This window comes from Drosophila yakuba, chromosome 3R, assembly GCF_016746365.2.
Source record: "Drosophila yakuba strain Tai18E2 chromosome 3R, Prin_Dyak_Tai18E2_2.1, whole genome shotgun sequence".
Taxonomy (NCBI): Eukaryota; Metazoa; Arthropoda; class Insecta; order Diptera; family Drosophilidae; genus Drosophila; species Drosophila yakuba.
This window is the reverse complement of record NC_052530.2, coordinates 11,635,936-11,658,519: the sequence shown is the minus strand read 5'-3', so window position 1 is coordinate 11,658,519 and position 22,584 is coordinate 11,635,936. Positions and strand designations below refer to the sequence as shown.

The 22,584-nt window shown below is 49.0% G+C and overlaps 2 protein-coding genes across 2 annotated transcripts; both read left to right on the top strand.

The window, feature by feature from the left end:
- The first annotated feature begins 345 nt into the window (after nucleotides 1–345).
- LOC6536462 lies at nucleotides 346–1,160 on the top strand. Its single transcript, XM_002097007.3, has one exon. It carries the CDS (start codon nucleotides 566–568, stop codon nucleotides 1,040–1,042), a length of 477 nt encoding a protein of 158 aa, XP_002097043.1. The 5' UTR covers nucleotides 346–565; the 3' UTR covers nucleotides 1,043–1,160.
- Nucleotides 1,161–2,511: 1,351 nt separating this feature from the next.
- Nucleotides 2,512–22,476, top strand: LOC6536461 (F-actin-monooxygenase Mical). The gene is given in 21 exon segments (XM_039376603.2): nucleotides 2,512–4,334; nucleotides 4,397–4,529; nucleotides 4,593–5,086; nucleotides 5,425–5,486; nucleotides 6,123–6,389; nucleotides 7,140–7,676; nucleotides 8,050–8,313; nucleotides 8,381–8,801; nucleotides 8,866–8,981; nucleotides 9,145–14,247; nucleotides 14,611–14,650; nucleotides 14,653–14,678; nucleotides 15,168–15,326; nucleotides 15,384–19,361; nucleotides 19,575–19,607; nucleotides 20,395–20,665; nucleotides 20,790–20,994; nucleotides 21,054–21,131; nucleotides 21,188–21,288; nucleotides 21,347–21,543; nucleotides 21,601–22,476. Coding segments are annotated over 21 exon segments (14,259 nt in total). The 5' UTR covers nucleotides 2,512–2,566; the 3' UTR covers nucleotides 21,607–22,476.
- The last annotated feature ends 108 nt before the right edge of the window (nucleotides 22,477–22,584 follow it).

Below are 22,584 nucleotides of genomic sequence, written 5' to 3'. Positions count from 1 at the left end.
AAAATTGGAACCGACTTTTGGTATTGGGTATGGGATTTCTTGTCTTGTGTGGGTTGTTGTAGAATAATTTGTCAAGGATAAAATCTATGCAAAAAAGGGAACCTTTTCGGTTGTATACGTTTCCTTAAAATCCCAAACAAAGAAAGCTTTCTTATAATTTTCTACTAAAGAGCTCAGTGCCATAAAAAATGTATTCTATTTATTCCATTGTTCAATTGACAAGAAATTTTAAAAAGGATTTCTGGTATCATCATATCATCTTTTTATATCCGACGATGATCCTAAGAAACTTGCACCTTTGTCCCAACTCTAGATCCCAGTAACCCCCTCTTCTCATCTCGAACCACAAAATTTCTTGCCACTGATTTTAGTGTGTTACAAACTTCCGAACAAACTACATTTTCATTGTCTTTGTCAACCAAAATATTAGAATTTCCCTTTTCGCCAGCGACGCAAAAGCCAAAAGCGTTGAAAAATTCATTGTTAATTTTTAGCAATACCAAAAGCAGAGACCAAGATCGCAGTAAGGGAGGCGCAGCGTCGCCATCCAGTCGCATTATTCAGAATGAATCCCACGAATCTGGGCAGGCAGAATGGGGCTCTGGTGCTGGAGGTGCTGAAGGTGCTTGGTCGTCCGGCGACCAGTTACGAGGTGGCCGAAAGAGTGGCCGACGTGTACAGGCTGCCGCTGCAGCGCATCCGCCCAGTGGTCACCGACGTCCTCGAGGGCGGATCACATCAGGGATTCTTTAGTAGCCTCAATGGCCGCTATTCGGTGGTGCAGCCGGTGGTTGAGCAACTGGGCCGGGATATTGATCAGTATGCAGCTGATATTATGGCTGCGGGGTACAGTGCCGAAGGATCACTGCCCCAGATGTCGACCCTGATGCTCAAGCTACAGCAACTGGACGGATCTCCGCCCATGGTGATGGGGTCCAGGTATCCCCGAGCGACCTCGGGGGAGCAACGCGAACACATGCCCTCCGGCGATGTGTCCCTGGACGCCCGTCTCCTCATGCTGCCCTTTCCTCGAGTACTGTGAAAATTCTCCATCTCTCAAATTGTACCAGACGGTGAACAGATTTGTGGTTTGTGCAAATGGAAAAATCTGGTGTTCAATAAAGTCGAGGCAATGGCTTCGAATTTGGACCAAGATGGAATTTGCAAGGATTTGACATATGAACATGGGTTTAAAAATAATATAAATAGGGTTTATGGGTTTGCAACTATTCCGCGTGGTAATGGTTTAATATCCCATTATATCCTTAAAAGCTTGCTTAGCCCCGATAGAAATCTTTACGCCTAGTGATGTCCCCGAAAATGGGTCAGTGACTTGTCCTCGTTTGTTCTCTGCTTTTCCCAGGGGCTATTGTCCTTTATGCGGGTGAGTGAATGAGGGACATTCACATTCAGCAACGCTTTCACAAAGAACCAACAGCTGCGGTCTTGTGGCTTACTTTTTTTCCCCCATTTGCCCCGGACGCAAATGGCACTCCACTTCAGGATTCCCACCTTGCAGCTCCCACTTGGCAGTACCCAGTTCTCAGTTCTGAGTTCTCGGTTCCCAGTTCTCAGTTCCCTACTGTTCATTGTCAGGTTGTTGCCTGTCTAGGCGAATCCAAACAGAAGTTCAAACTCGAGTGGCAGCTTTTACCGGCTCATTTGCCTTTGGCTTTTGTCTGGCTCACTTGTCAGCACTCAAAGGCTATTCCAATTATAGCCCACAGTCGAGTGAAATGGGTTCGCACAAAATGCTCTACTTGAGTTCAAAAGGGTTTAATTGGCTATCGGGATTTTACATGATTTATGTGGATTCAACACAATCAGATTCAAGGGTATTCAAAAGTTCAGTTTTTCCTGTGTAGATTTCCTTGCTGCTTTTCTCTGCTTTGTTCGAGGGTTTTTAACATTATCGCTGGACCACGGCATGAGTAATTCTTACTGATTTTCTGATTCAATTAATTGAAGTATAATGCTGCGCCGAGATTTCAGTTGTCATTTGAATCCAAAAGCAAAACAAAAAGCAGAGCAAACAAGCAAGATGATGACAAGTTCAGTTTAAAAGCTCTTTGTTAGTTCCCTGGGTGGAAAAATAAGAAAGGAAAAAAAGAAAGAAAGGGGATGTATTTCTTTCCGCTTTCCGGGAACATTTAAAAAGTAAAACTTGTATTTTGTTTACATTTACATGCGAGGCAGTCCTTTATGAGTAAACATATAATGGTTCGTTGACTTCCAAGGAGGTCGCAGCTTACTCTTAAAACAATATCATTCATTTCAGGCTTAAATATGTTTAATTCGAATTATTTCGTACCTTTAAATATTTTTTAATTGACACGTTAATTATTTTCAAAAATATGTAGGGTATAAAAAGAGCGTCGAAACGACCAAATATGAATCTTATTAAGTGCGCTTCATTAATTAAAATTAATTTGACAGCGCAAATAAGCAGAGATAAGTGCTTGGTATAGACGCGGGCGAACGGGAATGAAAAATCTGTCAGAAATTAATGAAATTTCCCAACGAAAACGAGCAAATTGTCATATTATGTTGTATATTTCCAAATGCCATGTGCAAGTTTAGTTTTCTAGTGGCCGCAGTCGTTATATCGAAACACCCCACTAATTCTATGTCTACCAAACCTCTCTCTTTCCGCAGAATGAGCCGCCAACACCAGCGGCACCACCCGCAGCACCACCACCTGCCGCCGCACCAGCAGCCGCAGCAGCAAATGCCGCAACAGCAGCAGCAGCTGACGGCGCAGCAGCAGCAACAACAGCAGCTGCTGATGGCGGAGCACGCGGCTGCCGCGGAGGCGGCGGAGCTGTTCGACCTGCTCTGCGTGGCCACTACGATGCGCCAGATCCTGGCGCTCCACCGGGCCATGTGCGAGGCGGTGGGATTAAGGCCCTCGCCCCTAAATGACTTCTACCCGCGGCTCAAGGCCAAGGTGCGTTCGTGGAAGGCGCAGGCCCTGTGGAAGAAGTTCGACGCCAGGGCTGCCCATCGAGTCTACGGCAAGGGAGCAGCCTGTACTGGCACACGCGTCCTGGTCATCGGAGCTGGGCCCTGTGGTCTGCGCACCGCCATCGAGGCCCAACTGCTGGGCGCCAAGGTGGTGGTGCTGGAGAAACGCGATCGCATCACCCGCAACAATGTGCTCCATCTGTGGCCATTTGTCATCACGGATCTGCGCAACTTGGGCGCCAAGAAGTTCTACGGCAAGTTTTGCGCCGGCTCCATCGATCACATCTCTATTCGGCAGCTTCAGTGCATGCTGCTCAAGGTGGCGCTGCTGCTGGGCGTAGAGATCCACGAGGGCGTCAGCTTCGAGCACGCTGTGGAGCCCTCTGGCGATGGCGGCGGATGGAGGGCAGCTGTTACTCCCTCCGATCATGCCGTATCTCACTACGAGTTCGATGTGCTGATCGGAGCGGATGGCAAGCGGAATATGCTGGACTTTAGGCGGAAGGAGTTCCGCGGCAAGCTGGCCATCGCCATCACTGCCAACTTCATCAACAAAAAGACGGAGGCGGAGGCCAAGGTGGAGGAGATCAGTGGGGTGGCGTTCATCTTTAACCAGGCCTTCTTCAAGGAGTTGTATGGAAAGACCGGCATCGACCTGGAAAACATCGTCTACTACAAGGACGAGACGCACTACTTCGTGATGACGGCCAAGAAGCACAGTCTAATTGACAAGGGCGTTATCATCGAGGATATGGCCGATCCCGGCGAGCTTCTCGCCCCAGCCAATGTGGATACCCAAAAGCTGCACGACTATGCACGCGAAGCTGCCGAGTTCTCCACCCAATACCAAATGCCAAACCTGGAGTTCGCTGTTAATCACTATGGCAAACCAGATGTGGCCATGTTCGATTTCACTTCCATGTTTGCCGCCGAGATGTCCTGCCGCGTCATCGTGCGCAAGGGAGCACGCCTGATGCAGTGCCTCGTGGGTGACAGTCTGCTGGAGCCGTTTTGGCCCACTGGATCGGGCTGTGCCCGTGGCTTCTTGTCCAGCATGGACGCTGCCTATGCCATCAAGCTGTGGTCCAACCCGCAGAACAGCACCCTTGGCGTTCTGGCGCAGCGCGAGAGCATCTATCGGCTGCTCAACCAGACCACGCCGGACACCCTGCAGCGGGACATTAGTGCCTACACCGTGGATCCGGCCACGCGCTATCCGAACCTGAACAGGGAGTCGGTCAACAGCTGGCAGGTAAAGCATCTGGTCGACACCGATGACCCGTCTGTTCTGGAGCAGACCTTCATGGACACGCACACGCTGCAGACGCCGCACTTGGACACGCCGGGTCGCCGCAAGCGACGCAGTGGAGGTCAGTATATAAATATCAATTAGTATGGCTTTTTTTAATTATTACTATAATATTTTATATAGACTTGCTGCCGCAGGGCGCCACTTTGCTGAGATGGATAAGCGCCCAGCTTCATGCCTATCAGTTTATTCCCGAACTCAAGGAGGCTTCGGATGTGTTCCGGAATGGACGCGTTCTCTGTGCGCTTATTAATCGGTGAGTAGTCATACTATACTATACAGTTTGCATTGGTACAACCATTAAAATGTTTCCATTTAGCTATCGTCCTGATCTCATCGACTATGCTGCCACCAAGGACATGAATCCCGTGGAGTGCAATGAGCTGGCATTCGCCGTCCTGGAGCGCGAACTCCACATCGATCGCGTCATGAGTGCCAAGCAGTCGCTGGACTTGACCGAGTTGGAGTCGCGAATCTGGCTCAACTATTTGGACCAGATCTGCGACTTGTTCCGAGGCGAGATCCCCCACATCAAGCACCCCAAAATGGACTTTAGCGATTTGCGCCAAAAATATCGCATCAACCACACGCACGCCCAACCCGACTTCTCCAAGCTGCTGGCAACGAAACCCAAGGCCAAGTCGCCGATGCAGGATGCTGTGGACATACCCACGACAGTGCAGCGCCGCTCGGTACTCGAGGAGGAGCGAGCCAAGCGGCAGCGTCGTCACGAGCAGCTTCTCAACATTGGTGGAGGGGCAGCAGGAAGCGCCGCCGGAGTTGCCGGAAGCGGGACGGGAACCACAACGCAGGGTGTGTTGAACCGTAGTCTGGTGGAAAATAAGTTTCGGAGTGGCTGCTAGATGAGCATATATGTTAAATTAAATGGTGGCAATAAAAGATATACAATGACTAAGCTTAGATTAGAATGTTTCGATGACGAATTGAATGTACTTTTTTTTATTAATTGTTTTCACTATTAAAGTTAATGTAAGGACAAATAAAATAGTGATAAAAACGTCTTAGAGGAATTATAAAAAATAACTTTGATTAAATTTAAAGAGTTTTATCAGTTTAGGAAGCCACTCCAGAAACTTATAAATAATTATAATTAAATGATGTCTGATTGCTTATTTTATTTAACTCGGCAGGTCAAAGCGATACGCCACGTCGGTCGAAGAAGCGCCGCCAGGTCGACAAAACCGTCAATATTGTGAGTAAATGCTGGCATTATATTTTATCATGGATTGGTTCATACGCGAATGTGCAGAAGGTCTGAGGATCAGCCATTCAAACATCTTGTTAAATATATACACACACAATGTGTATTTCTATTTCATTACCATTGCTCGTTTCAAATTGTTCGAACTCAGCTTTCTCATGTACATTCAACGAATTTAATTGTTATTCACAAATGTAAAACGCAAGAAAACCAATTTCATAAAAACAAAACCATCGAAAATCTGTTCCCAAGGTTCAGCTCCTGCTGAGAACAGCTCTCTGTCATGAAATCAGTAACGCCATTAGCGCATTCGAAACCATCAATGAGGTCAGTTCACTGAGTGTCCAAGTGTCCCAGTGTCGTCTACATTGTCCACTCTGTGTGATGCGTAACTCTCAATCCACATAGCACAACTAACCTAGCATTTTCCCAGTGAAAGTCATGTAGTCAGTAGATCTAGATGTAGTTATCCGTTCTTTGTCTGTCCCACGCAAAGTCACCCAAATAGCATACCATAGTTCCGCCAATCACTTTCGATCGCAATCAAAGTTCCCCGTCCTCTAAGTATCCGAATCCGAATCCCCTTCGAATCTGTCCAATGTGTTGACTCTCACCTCTGCCGCGCAGGAGGAGCGCCAGCAGCGCTTGCAGGAGATCGAGGAGAATCGGCAGGAGCGGATGAGCAAGCGGCGCCAGCAGCGCTACCACCAGACGCAGAATTTCTACAAGAGCCTTCAGCTCCTGCAGGCGGGCAAGCTCTTGCGGGAGGGCGGTGAGGCGGGGGTGGCCGAGGATGGCACCCCCTTCGAGGACTACTCGATATTCCTCTACCGCCAGCAGGCGCCCGTCTTCAATGACCGCGTCAAGGACCTCGAGCGGAAGCTTCTGTTTCCCGTAAGCGAAGAGAATCTCCCGTTCTCGCTTTTGCACGCTGCGTCGTCTTCTGTGTTTTTGTCTTGACTCGTTCTGGCCCCAAGCGGATCGGATCACTTTTGATCCTAACTTCTAACTTATGCTGCAGTGCTGCAGAGTGAAGCAACTAACAAGATCCTAAACCCTAATACCTGCTCGTATAATAAGTCAAAGTAAAGGTTTTAGTTCGTTAACATTGATGCTAGCAAATGCTCAAATAATATATTTAACATGGAAACTTGGGAAATGAAAGAAATGATGCCAACAAATATTTTCAATGGAGATTCTCCACAAATTTTTTGGTGGCCCCATAAGTTTCCTGTTTGCTAAATGTCTTAAAAGCTCAGCGATGAGGCTTCAATATCCGCTGCGATTTAACTAATAGATGTTTAAGAATTTGGATTTGAATAAGCCAGATTGCCAGTTACTAATGTACTATTCGCTAAGCTAAGCTCGTTCATCTAACTAGTCCAACTTGGACTTTTTGTTATGCTTACGTTCAGTTGTTTGCCTTTTGAGTTGATTATTTATGTTCATTCGTTTCTAGACGATCAGTTATCAGACGTAAAATATTTATGCATATCTATCAATTTTGATTTCTTCAAACCTTTCCACTCCGCCCCAAAACTTTAATTATTTAAACGCCTAAACACCAAAAAACCCAAAACACAACTACAAACACTGCCACCCACCAAACCACCGAACCACCAACCCTCATCCTGTGAACCAAAGGATCGCGAACGGGGAGATATTCCGTCGGCATTGCCGCGCACGGCGGACGAGCAGTTCAGCGATCGCATTAAGAACATGGAGCAGCGGATGACGGGACGTGGTGGCCTCGGTGGTGACAAGAAGCCCAAGGATCTGATGCGGGCTATCGGCAAGATCGACTCGAACGACTGGAATGTGCGCGAGATCGAGAAGAAGATCGAGCTGTCCAAGAAGACGGAGATCCACGGGCCCAAGGGCCGCGAGAAGGTGCCCAAGTGGAGCAAGGAGCAGTTCCAGGCGCGCCAGCACAAGATGTCCAAGCCGCAGCGCCAGGACTCGCGCGAAGCGGAAAAGTTTAAGGACATCGACCAGACCATCCGCAACCTGGACAAACAGCTGAAGGAGGGCCACAATCTGGACGTGGGCGAGCGGGGCCGCAACAAGGTGGCCTCCATTGCCGGCCAGTTTGGCAAGAAGGATGAGGCCAACTCGGATGAGAAGAACGCGGGCAGCAGCAATGCCACCACCAACACCAACAACACAGTCATACCTAAATCTGTGAGTAATTTTGTGTTCATCCACCGAACTCCCTGTATCAATTGTTTTGTTTGGGTTCCATTGTTATCGGTTTTCCCTGTGCTACTTTATATTTGCTTATATCTTTATGTATACTTTATTTTTGCTTACCTTCGTGGTTGCTTCCTGTGGTTGCTGTTGCTGTAGTCGATGATGTTGTTAGCGTGCTTTAAGCAAGGTCTAGGCAATAGTCTAGGCCACTCCCCACACAAACACTCATAGCCATCAAGCCACATATCCACTCATTTGTACATGACACCCATCGAATGCCAAGCAAAATTTAATGTGTTATCGTTAATTGTTATTCATTCTCATCTTTAAACTCAATCTAATACTGATCCTTGTAACAATGCAGAGTTCCAAGGTGGCGCTGGCCTTTAAAAAGCAGGCCGCCTCCGAAAAGTGCCGCTTTTGCAAGCAAACCGTCTACCTGATGGAGAAGACCACCGTGGAGGGATTGGTTCTGCATCGCAATTGCCTTAAGTGCCACCACTGCCACACCAACTTGCGTCTGGGAGGCTACGCCTTTGATCGGGACGATCCGCAGGGCCGATTTTACTGCACCCAGCACTTCCGGTTGCCGCCCAAACCGCTGCCGCAGCGCACCAACAAGGCCAGGGTGAGTATCGATCTTGGATCTATCTAAGTGTTCCTATCAACTACAACCCATTCTCTTATTCCTCCAGAAATCCGCTGCCGCTCAACCCGCCTCGCCTGCTGTACCACCATCTGCGGGATCCGTACCTACTGCAGCCGCCACAGCTGAGCCCATGGACACCACTCCACCCAGGGATCAGGTGGACCTGCTGGAGACGTCGCGAGCAAATGCCTCTGCCGATGCCATGTCCGATGATGAAGCCAATGTTATCGATGAGCACGAATGGTCCGGTCGCAACTTCTTGCCCGAGTCCAACAACGATTCCCAATCGGAGCTGTCCAGCTCGGATGAATCTGATACGGAATCGGACTCGGAGATGTTTGAGGAGGCGGACGATTCGCCGTTTGGCGCTCAGACCCTCCAGTTGGCATCGGATTGGATTGGAAAGCAGTACTGTGAGGACAGTGATGATTCTGACGATTTCTACGACTCAAGTGAAGGTATTGCGGGTGAGTGGGCACCAAAGGGGAAGTTTTAAAGTCACTTACTAATAAACTTTTCATTGGATTTCAGACGATGGTAAAGATGACACCGAGGGTGAGGAATTCAAGAAGGCCCGCGAACTGAGACGCCAGGAGGTTCGCCTGCAGCCGTTGCCGGCCAATCTGCCCACAGATACGGAGACCGAGGTGGGTTCTATTTAACTATTGTGTCTCTTGGCGATTGGGAGACTAACCTTCTCATTATTCTCATTTATTTTCCTTGACTCTCTTACATTATTCTTTTAATCTCCTGCTCATGGTGTTGGTTTCATTCTTGTCCTTATAAATCCATAATTATGTCAATAATTAGAAACTTAAGTTAAACGTAGACAATAAAGAGAACGTGGCCGACAGAAACTCTCTAAAATCCGGCAATTCCTTTGAGTCCGCGCGCAGTCAGCCGTCCACGCCCCTTTCCACGCCCACTCGTGTCGAGATGGAGCAACTGGAGCGAAATGCTCCACGCAAATTTAGCAGCGAAATCGAGGCCATCAGCGAGAAACTATACCACATGAACAACATGGTAAAGATGAACAAGGACCTCGAGGTGCTGGCCAAAGAAAATCTGGTCAAGAGCGACATCCTGCGCAAGCTCACGCTGAAGGAGAAGTGGCTGGCAGAGAATGCGGCCATAGCAGCAGGCCAAAAGGTGACTCCGACTCCTAGTGCGTCGGCTCCTGGGCTTCAGCCCAAGTCAAAGTTCGATGAAAAGTTCGAAAAGGTAGTGAGTCCACCTCAACCGGTTGCCGCCGAACCCAAACCCAAGCCAGTAATCGATTTCAATCTGGATGAGTTAAAGCCACGCAAACCGAACTTTGAGGAGCGACCCAAGGAGCAGCTGCCTAGACCTGAAAGTTTGAAAAAACCCCCACAGCAAAAGCCAAAGGGCAGCAGCACAAATGTGAGCCGCTCCAACAGCTTGAAGAGTAATGCCAGCACCGGGAGTCCAAAGGTGAAAAAAGCACCCATTTCAAATAACAGCAAAATGCAAATTGAAGGAATCCTTGGTACCTTAAAAAAGATCCAGAGCCAGAACAGCAGCGATCAGGATGAAGATATGGATGTAGATGAGGATGTGGATGTGGAAAAGAAGCCAAACAAAGAGCTCAACAGCAAATTGAAGGAAATCCAAGCAAGCAGCTTTGCCGGCACCATGGACCATATTAAATCACAGCTGACTATGCCAACGGTTAGTGCCCAGGCACCACCCTCCATGGATCTTTCCAAGTACTTTCCCAACCAGAAGCAGGAGAAGAGCTCCGCCAGCAGCACCAACAAGAATCAGGTTACCCTAAAGGATGTTAACCTGGCCAAGTACTTCCCCAGCAGTCCAGCTCCACAACGAAGAACCGTGGAAACGGTGGCCGATCGCCTAAAGAAGTCACAGACTGAGGCTGCTCTAGCCAAAACCAAACAGCTGGAGGACCAATCCAATAACCTGCCGGAAAAGTCCAAGAAAGAGGCGGAAAAGGAAGGAGAGCCCAAAAAAAATACGAAGAAGGTGGCTGACTCGAAACCAGCACCTCCGAAACGACAGGCCTCTTTGGACACCTTTAGCTTAAGGGAGCACCAGATGGATGGCGCACTAGACCTGACCAAAAAGAAGGTTCCCACCAAAGCGAGCACTGGCGTTAAGAAACCGGCCAAATCAGGGAGTACCACATCCGTGACGAAAGCCACGGCCACATCCAAAGGAAAGACTATTAAGATTGTAAAGAAAATCGTACCCAAAGGAACGAAAGCCAAAAAGGCGGCAGAAGCGGCCCAAGAAACCGCTGCAGTCGAGGCTCTGCCAGAGAAGCAGCCGCCAAAAGATGAAGCAGAGCGAATATTGGACGAAATCCTGGGAGATGGTGAACTGCGTTCACCCAGCTCCGAGTATCAGCGCCTGTTTCAGGACGAAAAGTCGCCCAGCGATTTGTCCGACAACATTGATCGGATACTCGAGGAAACCGGGTTGGATGTGGAATTGGGCCTGCCCAAGCGCAGCAGTAGGAAACTGGTCAAAACAAAATCCCTGGGTGAGGGTGACTTTGACATGAATCCGTCGAAGGAAAGACTAACTGGAGTACAGAACATCCTCAAGCGATTCGAGTCCATGAGTTCAGTTACCTCCCAGAACAGTGATGAACAGGCGGCCTTCAAACTACGTCGCATGGAGTCAACCACCAGCAACCTGAGCAGTTTGACCCGTTCCAGGGAGTCACTTGTATCCGTCAGCGATTCAATGAGTGATTTGGAGAAAACCATGGATTACCTGCGTAATGAATGGCGCAATGAGGCCACCAACTTTCTGCAAAAGAAGCGCGATAAATTCTATGCCAAAAAGGAGGTTAAGATTAAGGCTAAACCAGATCCCCTAGACCATCTTCCTGTTCAATATCGCGACTCCAAGCTGGCCAAATTCTTCGGCTTGTCCGCTCGCAAGTCACCTGAAAAGCGAAAGTCTCCCATTAAGAAGAAGAAATCCCCCTCTAAAACGCCAAAGGTGACCAAAGCAAACAACTCACTGGAGGAGCTGGCCAAGATCAGTAGTGTTCGCCAGACCAAGAAGGCGCAACCAAAGACTCTAAAGCCTGTAGAAGTAAAACCTTTAAAGCCAGCCAGTCCAGTTCCAGATGATTTTGAGATTCTTGATCTGCTGGAGAAAGCCTCAGAGGCCAAAGAACTTGAGCGCTCGAAGACCAAGAGTCCAGCTGTAGAAGCGATAATGGAGACGCCCAAAGAAGCTGTAGTAGAAATTCCCTTACCAGTGGAAGATATTAAGAATCTACCCAAAACCGGGTGTGATAAGTCCTCGAACAGCTCACGTCGTGGTTCCCAATCTAGTCTGGTCGTGTCGCGAAGACACTCGGAAATTTCTCTCAACGATAAACTCAACCAGGAGGCACTTGCCGCCTTGAACCAACTGGAAAAAGAAAGGGAGGCGGAGCAAGTGGACGAGCTTTTCCAGAGCATGGTGGAGGAAATGGAGCAGGAACCGCAGCCAATTGCCATTGCCGAACCTTCGGAAGAGGACATCGATGCGGACTCCTTGTGCACCACAATCAGCAAGAGTCCCAGTGCTCAGCCCGTTACGGTGGTTAAACGCGGCAGTTCCGAGGATCAGAGCATAGAGAAGCTTTTCAGCCACTTCTCCGACGAGATGTTGGTGAATGTGGAGTTTGACTCCAACGATGAGCTTGTAGGCATCACACCAAGGGCCACACTCGTTTCCCGAAACACAGAGGATCGGGACTACTTGGATAAATTAGAGTCTTTGGAGCGTGATGAGGAGACTTTCCACCCAGTTGTTGGCGATAAATTCATACAGGAAAATGTCCAGGACGAAGTGGACGGATTGCACTTCCCATCGCGCCCACAACGACGACCCAAAAGCAGTTCATCTTCCAGTGAACCATCACTTCCTGTGGCTCCTCAAAGGTTGAAGAAGAAACTTTCAAAACTAGATCCGGAGGACATGCCTCCTTCGGTACAGGATCTTTTACATCAGGTTTACCAGAAGAACATCCAACCTGAAAAAGCGGAAATAATTCCAGTTGAGGGCAAACGAACTTTAAGGTTTCCCAGCATGTTGGCGGAAGAAGATGTAGACGAAGTGGATCACTCCAAAGAAGCAATCAAGAAAATTGATACGGCTCCAGAAGAGATCAAAGTGGAAAAGATCACCGAGCCGGAAGAGGTGGCTCAGGCCATACCAAGTCCTCGCAAACCGGCAATTAGTCAGAGCAACTCTCTTAAGAGCGAGAATTCGTCGGGCAGCAGTTTAGTGGAAGTACCAAAGATAATAGCACCACTCAAGTCGAGTAGCAAGGAGAACTCCTCGGACTGGGACATGGAGAAGCTGCCCGCCTCACCCATGCCACGACGTAGGTTGCTACAAAATCAGACGCCATATAAAGCTCCAAGCGTGGCTAGCAAGGAGAGCTCCTTGGAGTGGGACATGGAGAAGCTGCCCAACAGTCCCATGTTGCCAAGAAGGAACAAAATGCGGGCCATCTCACCTAGCACCAACCCAGTGCAACTACTAAACAATTTACCCTCCGATGCAGATGACGAGGCGGCTCAGAGACGCCTAATCGAGGATTTCGAGCAGGAGAGACGTCAGGCGCTGATCAAGCGGGACGAGAACTTTGAGGCCATTGCGGCGGAGCAGCGCAGACGCGATTCCTTACAGAGCAGCAGCAACTCGAGCAGCAAACGCAGCTTACCACCGCCCACGCCGCCCATGACGATGGCATCGCGACGAGGAACCACTCAGGATACGAATCGCACCCAGGATACGGCAACGCGGCACGAGGGAACTCCGCCCATGTTCAAGAAGCTAGATGTCGATGGCAGCGGTACGTCTATGGATTCCACCGCCTGCTCCACGCGGCGCAGTTCGTTTGCATTTATAGAGTTACAGGATAACAAACCAGTGATTGTGCCCATGCCCAAGAAACTGAAGTTGCCCAAGCCGGAGCCACCTAGGTTCGTACCCGAACCAGTGGCCATTGATGAGCCTGTGCCCGAGGTGTTCCAGGGTCGCGCCTGGCCCAAGACTCAGTTGGAAGGAGAGGTCGATCTTGGGGATTCGGATGATGAAGATGAGGCAGAAAAGCTCAAGAAACAGCTGCCCGAATACGCTCGTTCGGATTCTCCTCCTTCGGCTGCATTCAAGAATCGCAAGTGGCCGGATGGGAAAACAGTGTTTGATAAACGTGCCGAATCTCTTGAGGAGGAGGATATCTTCGAGGGATTACTGTCCCCAAGGAAAAGGGGTTCCCAGAGATTCAAGGACAAGCCGCGCTCTCAATCTCCGCAGCCTTTCAAACCGCTGGTCAACAGCTCCAGGAAGAACTCAAAGTCATACAGCGACCTTAAGAAGGGACCCTCCATGCAATCTCTGTCGGCGCAATCCAGCCAGGACACGGACACACTGTCCACCACCACAACAGTAGCCACAGCTCGTCCCGCAAGCTATGTTAACTACGAGGACCCAATGGATGCCAGTACCCAAGCTTTGCTGGATCGAAGCAAACGGTTACACAACCGCAAAAGAGATTTCGTAAACGAGCGAGTGGTGGAGCGAAACCCCTATATGAGGGATGTGCTTAGGACCACGGATCGCCGGGATTACGACGATGTGGATGAAGATCTGACCAGCTACAGGCCAAGGCATTATGCCAGCTCCACGCTAAATCGCTTCCCCAACACCACGACAAGGAAGAGCAACAACTACGATTACCTCAGTCCCAGTAGTGATTATCTGAGCAGGAGAAGCTACATCCCGAGCGCCAGTGCAAGCAGCAGTTACTATCCATCGAGCACGCGTAGCTCCCATTTGAGTGACCTGTTCCGACGACGCAGCCCCGCCAGCGGACCCGGATCCGGATCCGCACTTTCCGGCTACGGCAACAAAGAGTCGTGCGTTATCTCCTAGTTGTTAGCCCCGAACCATTGACCAAAGCAGCCTTCTCTTTTCATTTATATTTTACCCCGTTGTGGCCGCAGACGACGCCTCAACTACTATCTCTACTGAGTGCCAACCCATCGTCAGCGAAACCAACCCCACAAACAGACCCCCGTACCCTGACCAACCCGACCCCCCCTTCAAGACACTATAGGTCCCCCGATAAGCAGCCCAAGAATACCCAACCAACCAACCAACCAACCAACCAACCAACCAATCAACCATGCTAGACTGCCCGCCCGCCTGTCTGCTCTCGATGTGCCACGCCTTCAAGTTCAAGTTCAAGTCCAGTCCAAGTCCTCCAAGTCAGCCAAAGACTAGATCGGGCTAGCCTCAGATCGAGTTGGCCACTTGATTGAAAGTAATGCACCTGGGTACGATCTACGAAGGTAAATTCAAGCACAGCCATCCGCGAAATGTTGCGCTAACCCCGAACTCAAGCAGCCCGAAAAAAAGCCGAAAGTTTGTAGTCTCTAAACCTAGAAAATACTGAAAACTGAATACCGATTGTGTTGTGTCGTTCTGTTGCAGTCCTTACTCCAAAGTCCAAAAACAGGCCTAACCCCCAGCTAATCCTGGCCAGCGTTTGTTTTGTCCATCAGCGTTCCTCTCGTTTCCCTTCTGGATCGTACCTAAAGGCATGACGCCGCTGTTTTTTGCTGTTTAACTCACTACTCCGACTAATTAGCATGTGCGAACCAAAGGTGTTTGCTGTACATAAACCGCCGCCTTCGGGTGTGGGCAGTAGCTAGACCGATCTCTGACCGATCGCTACTGATCCCGACTCCCATTGCTTTTGTTTTACGTTCGTTTAGTTACTTGCTCTCCTGCCCTAACGCACACTAATTCATCATACGTATTCGTAACTCCACTTGCAGGTTCAAACCGAGTCCGAGAGCACCTCGCCCGACGAAGTGGAACTCAACTCTGCCACTGAGATATCCACCGACTCCGAGTTTGACAACGATGAGATTATACGCCAGGCGCCCAAGATCTTCATCGATGACACCCATCTAAGGAAGCCCACCAAGGTTCAGGTAAGCGGGGGAGTCCAAGTGTATTTAAAAACGTGCAACTAATTACTTACCTTGCAGATCAAGTCCACCATGATCGGACCCAATGCAGCATCCGCCGGACTCCATCAGAAGCAGTTGGCGGCGCGGGAGAAGGGCGGCAGCTACCTCCAGAAGTACCAACCCCAGCCGCCACTGCCACAGTTCAAACCGCTGGTCCAGGTGGATCCCACCCTGCTCATTGGCAGCCAGCGCGCTCCTCTTCAGAATCCCCGGCCCGGCGATTACTTGCTTAACAAGACGGCCAGTACGGAGGGCATCGCCTCCAAAAAGAGCCTGGAGCTTAAAAAGCGCTATCTGCTGGGTGAGCCGGCCAATGGCAACAAGATCCAGAAGTCCGGATCCACCTCAGTGCTAGACTCGCGCATTCGCAGCTTCCAGTCGAACATATCGGAGTGCCAGAAGCTTCTGAATCCCAGCAGCGACATCAGTGCCGGCATGCGCACCTTCCTCGATCGCACAAAGTTGGGCGAGGGCAGCCAGACAACCGGGCAGACGAACGAACTGATCCGTTCCGCCACCAGCAATGTGATTAACGATCTGCGCGTGGAACTGCGGATACAGAAAACCGGCTCCAGCCACTCCACGGACAACGAGAAGGAAAACGTGTTCGTGAACTGTAAGAACGAGCTGAACAAAGGCATGGAATACACGGATGCAGTTAATGCCACGCTGCTGGACCAGCTGGCCAGAAAGAGTTCGCCCACCACGCCAACGAATAAGACGGTGGTCGAGGTCATTGATCTGGTGACACCGGAAAGGCCAATGGACATTATCGATCTAACGGCGCTGGAAACGCCCAAGAAGCAGTTGGTGGATGGTAGCGCCATGGATGTGGATGAACGCCTTACACCCGACAGCAACAAAATCAGCGAGCTCCAGCAGGAAGTGAAGGAGGAACCTAAGCCGGATGTCTCCCGGGATGTTAAGGAATGCATACCAGATATTCTGGGACATATTAAGGAGGGAACGGGACCGAAGGAGCCAAGTGGCGAGGATCAACAAAGCCTGCTGGAGGAGTCGGACGAAGAGAAGCGCGACTCACCGGAGAAGGATGTGGCCGAGCATGAGCTTTATGAACCCGACAGTGTGCAGATCCAGGTGCCCAATATCCCATGGGATAAGACCAAGCCGGAGGTCATGTCTACCACCGGCAGCAGTGGCTCCATCTGCTCAAGCTCCGACTCTTCCAGCATTGAAGACATCCAGCACTACATTTTGGAGTCCACAACCAGTCCGGATACTCAGACAGTTGGCGGAAAGCACAATGTGCCACGCTTGGAGGTGCACGACACAAGTGGCGCCCTGATGCAGGTGGACAGCCTGATGATTGTGAATGGAAAGTATATTGGAGATCCCGAGGATGTGAAGTTCTTGGATATGCCCGCCAATGTTATTGTTCCGCCCGCACCGGCGCTTAAGACGAATGAGCTGGATATGGAAGATGACCAAGAGGTGGAGGCGGAACCAGTAACTGCTACTCCGGAGCCGGTCGAGTGTACGGTCATTGAGACGGAGCGTCGTGTTGGTGCTCCCCCTCCTTTGCCAGAGATGGGTCCACCTAAATTGAAGTTCGACAGCAAAAATGAGAACAAGATCGAGAGCTTGAAGAATCTTCCGTTGATCGTAGAAAGCAATGTGGAGCACAGTCAGGCAGTGAAACCCATTACGCTTAATTTAAGCAATCTGGCCAGGACACCAGATACACCGACCACGCCCACGGCACATGACAGTGACAAAACACCCACTGGAGAAATTCTCTCGCGAGGATCTGACTCGGAAACCGAGCACACTGGCACTGGTCAGGTCCTAACTGAGACGGAACTCTCCGATTGGACGGCCGACGACTGCATCTCGGAGAACTTTGTCGACTTGGAGTTCGTACTTAACTCGAACAAGGGCACGATAAAACGACGCAAGGATCGACGACGCAGTGGAGCAAGCAAACTTCCCAGTGGCAATGAGGTAATCCACGAGCTGGCCAGACAGGCGCCAGTGGTGCAGATGGACGGCATTCTTAGTGCCATCGACATCGATGACATAGAGTTCATGGACACGGGTTCTGAGGGCTCGTGCGCTGAGGCTTATTCCGCCACAAATACAGCTCTTATTCAGAATAGAGGTTACATGGAGTACATCGAGGCGGAACCCAAGAAGGCGACCCGCAAGGCAGCTCCTCCATCCAGTTACCCAGGTAATCTACCGCCTTTAATGACAAAGCGGGACGAGAAGCTGGGCATCGATTACATTGAGCAGGGAGCCTACATAATGCACGATGATGCTAAGACGCCTGTGAATGAGGTGGCTCCTGCCATGACCCAATCGCTGACTGACTCAAGCACGCTCAATGAACTGGATGATGACAGTATGATAATATCCCAGACCCAGCCAACGACGACGGAGGAAAGTGAAGCATTGACGGTGGTCACCAGCCCACTTGACACGTCCTCCCCTCGGGTCCTCGATCAATTTGCCTCAATGTTGGCGGCGGGAAAGGGTGACTCCACGCCCAGCAGCTCCGAGCAACAACCAAAGACCTCTACGGTGACGAGCAGCAGCACTGGGCCCAACTCCTCGACGCCAGGGAACGTCTCGAAGGAGCCGCAGGAGGAGGACCTGCAGATCCAGTTTGAGTATGTTCGAGCACTGCAGCAGCGCATATCGCAGATCAGCACCCAGCGGCGAAAGAGCTCTAAGGGAGAGGCACCTAACTTGCAGCTAAACAGTAGCGCACCTGTGATAGAATCAGCCGAGGATCCGCCCAAGCCGGCAGAGGAACCTGTGGTCTTAATGCGACCGCGGACCACCAGCATTTCCGGAAAGGTACCTGAGATACCCACACTTAGCAGCAAGCTGGAAGAGATAACCAAAGAACGCACCAAGCAAAAGGACCTGATTCACGACCTAGTCATGGACAAGTTGCAGTCGAAGAAGCAGCTGAACGCTGAGAAGCGTCTGCACCGGAGTCGACAGCGCAGTTTGCTGACCAGTGGCTATGCCAGTGGCTCCAGCCTGAGTCCGACGCCCAAACTAGCGGCTGCTTGCAGTCCGCAGGATTCCAACTGCTCTAGCCAAGCGCACTACCACGCCTCGACGGCGAAGGAGGGACCGAAGCAGCAAGAGGAGAGGCCGTTGCAGAAGTCCGCCACGTCCACGTATGTGTCGCCTTACCGCACTGTCCAAGCGCCCACGCGGAGTGCTGATCTCTATAAGCCGCGTCCCTTCAGCGAACACATTGATTCGAACGCTCTGGCGGGTTACAAGCTCGGCAAGACGGCCTCGTTCAATGGCGGGAAGTTGGACGACTTTGCGAAACCCATTGCTCCGGCGAGAGTTAACCGAGGAGGAGGCGTTGTGACTGCGGATGTAGCCAACATTTCCGCCTCGACGGAGAACCTAAGGAGCGAAGCCAGGGCCAGGGCTCGTCTCAAGTCTAACACAGAGTTGGGCCTCAGTCCCGAGGAAAAGATGCAGCTAATACGCTCAAGGTTGCACTACGACCAAAACAGATCCCTGAAGTCGAAACAACTGGAGGAGATGCCATCTGGAGATCTGGCGGCACGTGCCCGCAAAATGAGTGCATCGAAGAGCGTCAATGATCTGGCCTACATGGTGGGCCAGCAGCAGCAGCAGCAGGTTGAAACGGATACCGTGCTCCAGGCCAAGGCAGCTGACTTTACATCCGATCCCAATTTGGCGTCCGGTGTGCAAGAGAAGACAGGCAAAACGAAGTCCGGACGCAGGCCAAAGGATCCGGAGCGGCGCAAGAGTCTCATACAGTCGTTGTCCAGCTTCTTCCAAAAGGGTTCTGCATCCGCGGCCTCCAGTGCCAAGGAGCAGGGCGGCACTGTGGCTGCCGGTCACTCTGAACATTCAGAGCGACCCGGCACCAGCAGCAGCGGCACGCCCACAATCTCGGATGCGGCTGGTGGAGGCGGAGGAGGAGGTGGCGTCTTCAGTAGATTCCGCATCTCGCCCAAGTCCAAGGAGAAGTCAAAGGTCAGTGCTTGTCCCAAATATCTACTTGTAATGTGGTTCTGGTCGGTGTTGATGTAACCAAGTGTTGTCTGCCTCAAGGAGATTGGCTAGTCCAAGCCATCGATTCACACGACCTCATCTAGCGCATAAGTTATATTAACTGCCGAGGACTCGATGTCTGGTGTAATAAGTGTGGCATTTATAACATTTAAAATTCTTTTAACCATTTTGCAGTCTTGCTTTGATCTGAGGAATTTCGGTTTCGGTGTAAGGACTTTTAACTATTCTAAACCCTAAACACTTTCGAGTTTTCCAAATTTCGTACACTCTCAAAAGCTTAGTCTTATTATTTGGCATCCGTACATTTGATATCCGTTTATTTAATATCTAATATCACATTTCTACATCTGAATGGGCTTTTTGTCTGTTTGCTGTCCTATTAACCCAATAAAATTTCAATAATTTTATTATGATTTCTTTTTATTTACTTTATTTTTGTTTTCTTTTACCCTTTGCAGCAAAAGTTATCTAAGTGTTAACCTTTAAGTTTGAATGCTGAATTATTTCCTTTCCCTCTTCAATAACACATATATGTTTTCTTAGTTTTATATCTATTAGAAGCAAATTGGTTTCAGGGAAGCCTTACGGATATCCATCCTGGATATTCACGGATATTCAGCATATTCAGTTTTGTGTTTTAATCATTAAGTTTTTATTGGTTTAAGTACTGGGCAGCTTTTTGTTTATTGGGAATTAATTTAAGAAGTGTTATTTATGATTTAAGCTTTATGGATATTGTGCATGATTGGTTTCCCTGGACTCCCGGTTATGGTAATCCCTAAGATAAATGTGTTAAGTTTATTGCCTTTGGACATCCTGCACGTTACATGTACATACAATATTTTAGTAAATAACAAATTGTTTCTAATAAGACTTTTGAATATGGTTTAATTTCCCATACGTTTTTCTCGACCTTTTCTTACCTCCTCTGGAAAACACGCAATCATTTAAACCGATATATATTCTGATACCTCCAAACACCATGCTACACTAGGACAAGGATATGCTGGTCTGCAATGCAGCATCTCCAGCAGGAGCCACATCACAGAAAAATCACTCGCAAGATTATCTGAACACCACGAACAACAGTCGCTATCGAAAGCAAACGAACACTGCGAAACCGAAACCCGAATCGTTCTCTTCATCCAGCCCGCAGCTCTACATACACAAGCCCCACCACCTGGCCGCAGCTCATCCCAGTGCCCTGGACGACCAGACTCCACCGCCCATACCGCCTTTGCCACTGAATTATCAGAGATCCGATGGTTTGTTGTTCTCATTCTATGTCTGCATATACCGTCCACCCAACTGTCCTGTCCCGACCCACTGAAGATTCATAAAGGTGAAATCGTTGCGACATGAGTCTTTAATCCTCTTCCCCATTTCCAGATGAGAGCTACGCTAACGAGACACGAGAGCATAAGAAGCAACGTGCCATATCGAAGGCTTCGCGACAAGCTGAGCTCAAGCGATTGCGAATCGCTCAAGAGATTCAGCGGGAACAGGAGGAGATCGAGGTGCAACTGAAGGATCTGGAGGCACGCGGCGTGCTAATCGAGAAGGCCTTGCGAGGCGAGGCGCAGAATATCGAAAAGTGAGTGCTAGGACTTAGCTATTTCCCTAAATACCAATTAAATAAAATCTCTTTCACAGCCTGGATGCGACAAAGGACAACGACGAAAAGCTACTTAAGGAACTTTTGGAGATTTGGCGCAACATCACAGCACTCAAGTATGTTGGTCTATTAGGCTCTTCAATAAACGAATTTAATGTAATTCTGACTTTAGGAAACGCGATGAGGAACTGACTATAAGGCAACAGGAACTGCAATTGGAGTATCGGCATGCCCAGCTGAAGGAAGAGCTCAATCTGCGCTTGTCCTGCAACAGTAAGTGTTATTATTTCCTCTCATTACAATGTTTTGTTATCTACTGCCGCCGTTTTAGAACTGGACAAAAGCTCCGCCGATGTGGCTGCCGAGGGAGCAATTCTCAACGAAATGCTGGAAATTGTCGCCAAGCGAGCCGCCCTACGACCCACAGCCTCCCAACTCGACCTCACGGCAGCGGGATCGGCATCCACGTCCGCCGAGGCAACGGGCATTAAGCTGACTGGACAACCTCATGACCACGAAGAATCGATTGTGAGTAAATGGGACCTAAATGTTTGAGTTTGATATGAACAACAACATATGTTTCAGATTTGAATAGCAAACTTTCCCTGGAGCTTGCTGGTCTGCGAGGTAGTGCACGGACTTTTGAGCCTAAATACTTAAGATGTAACAGGGGAGAGCGTACCAAAAAGGCAGCTGAATATACAGAACTAACAATACTAAAACCCGTGAGCTGTAACCGAAACGAGCAACTAACTATTCAATGTGAATAAGCTGGCAGAGAACAATTTCAATATTTATAAGTAGAGAGCCTAACTAATTTTTGAAGAAGCGCGCAAGGTTAATGTAAAAACAGGCAGAGAGGAAATCAAAACCAAAAACTAATTTCGCAATTTAAAAGTAGGGATTACAAATGTTTTTGCGAATACCTTTAGTTTCGTATTCGACCTAATTGTACGTTTTGTTAGTCGTTGCCACTGAAATCTGTCTGATCTTTGTATGTCCTATGCAATATGTTGTGTTTTTATTTAATGTAATGTAGTGAGCGTGTGCAAAGGGTATGTGATTTTGAGCAAATGTAAATGGTGTATTTGAGTTTTTTTAGGTTATTTTCACTTAGCGATTGTTTGTCGATTTCTTTGTCAACCGTTTGAATGTATTATTATTTATTTGACGATGCACCCGCACATTTTCCCGACCAGCACACCCGTGTATGTATTATGTCATTTGCCCCCAACCAAAATCAAAGTGAACACAAAAAGATGCACACAAATATTTTCTATATGCGAGAGCCTACACATAACGATGTAAGAGAGCAAGCAACCATTTATTGTATACTAATGAAATCATTTAAATTATTGTGTAACTTTATTTATAACCTGCATATATAAAAACATATTTATCGAATTTATTATGTAACTTTTCGATTTATTTTGAATTGAATAAAGATTTTATGAAACCTGAGTCCGATTTTAAACTCGATTTAAAACCAGAGTTTTTGTACCCATTTTTATGCTGTTGTATGCTGTTATGTACAATAAGCAATTATTGTTTATAAAAGGATTGGCGCGG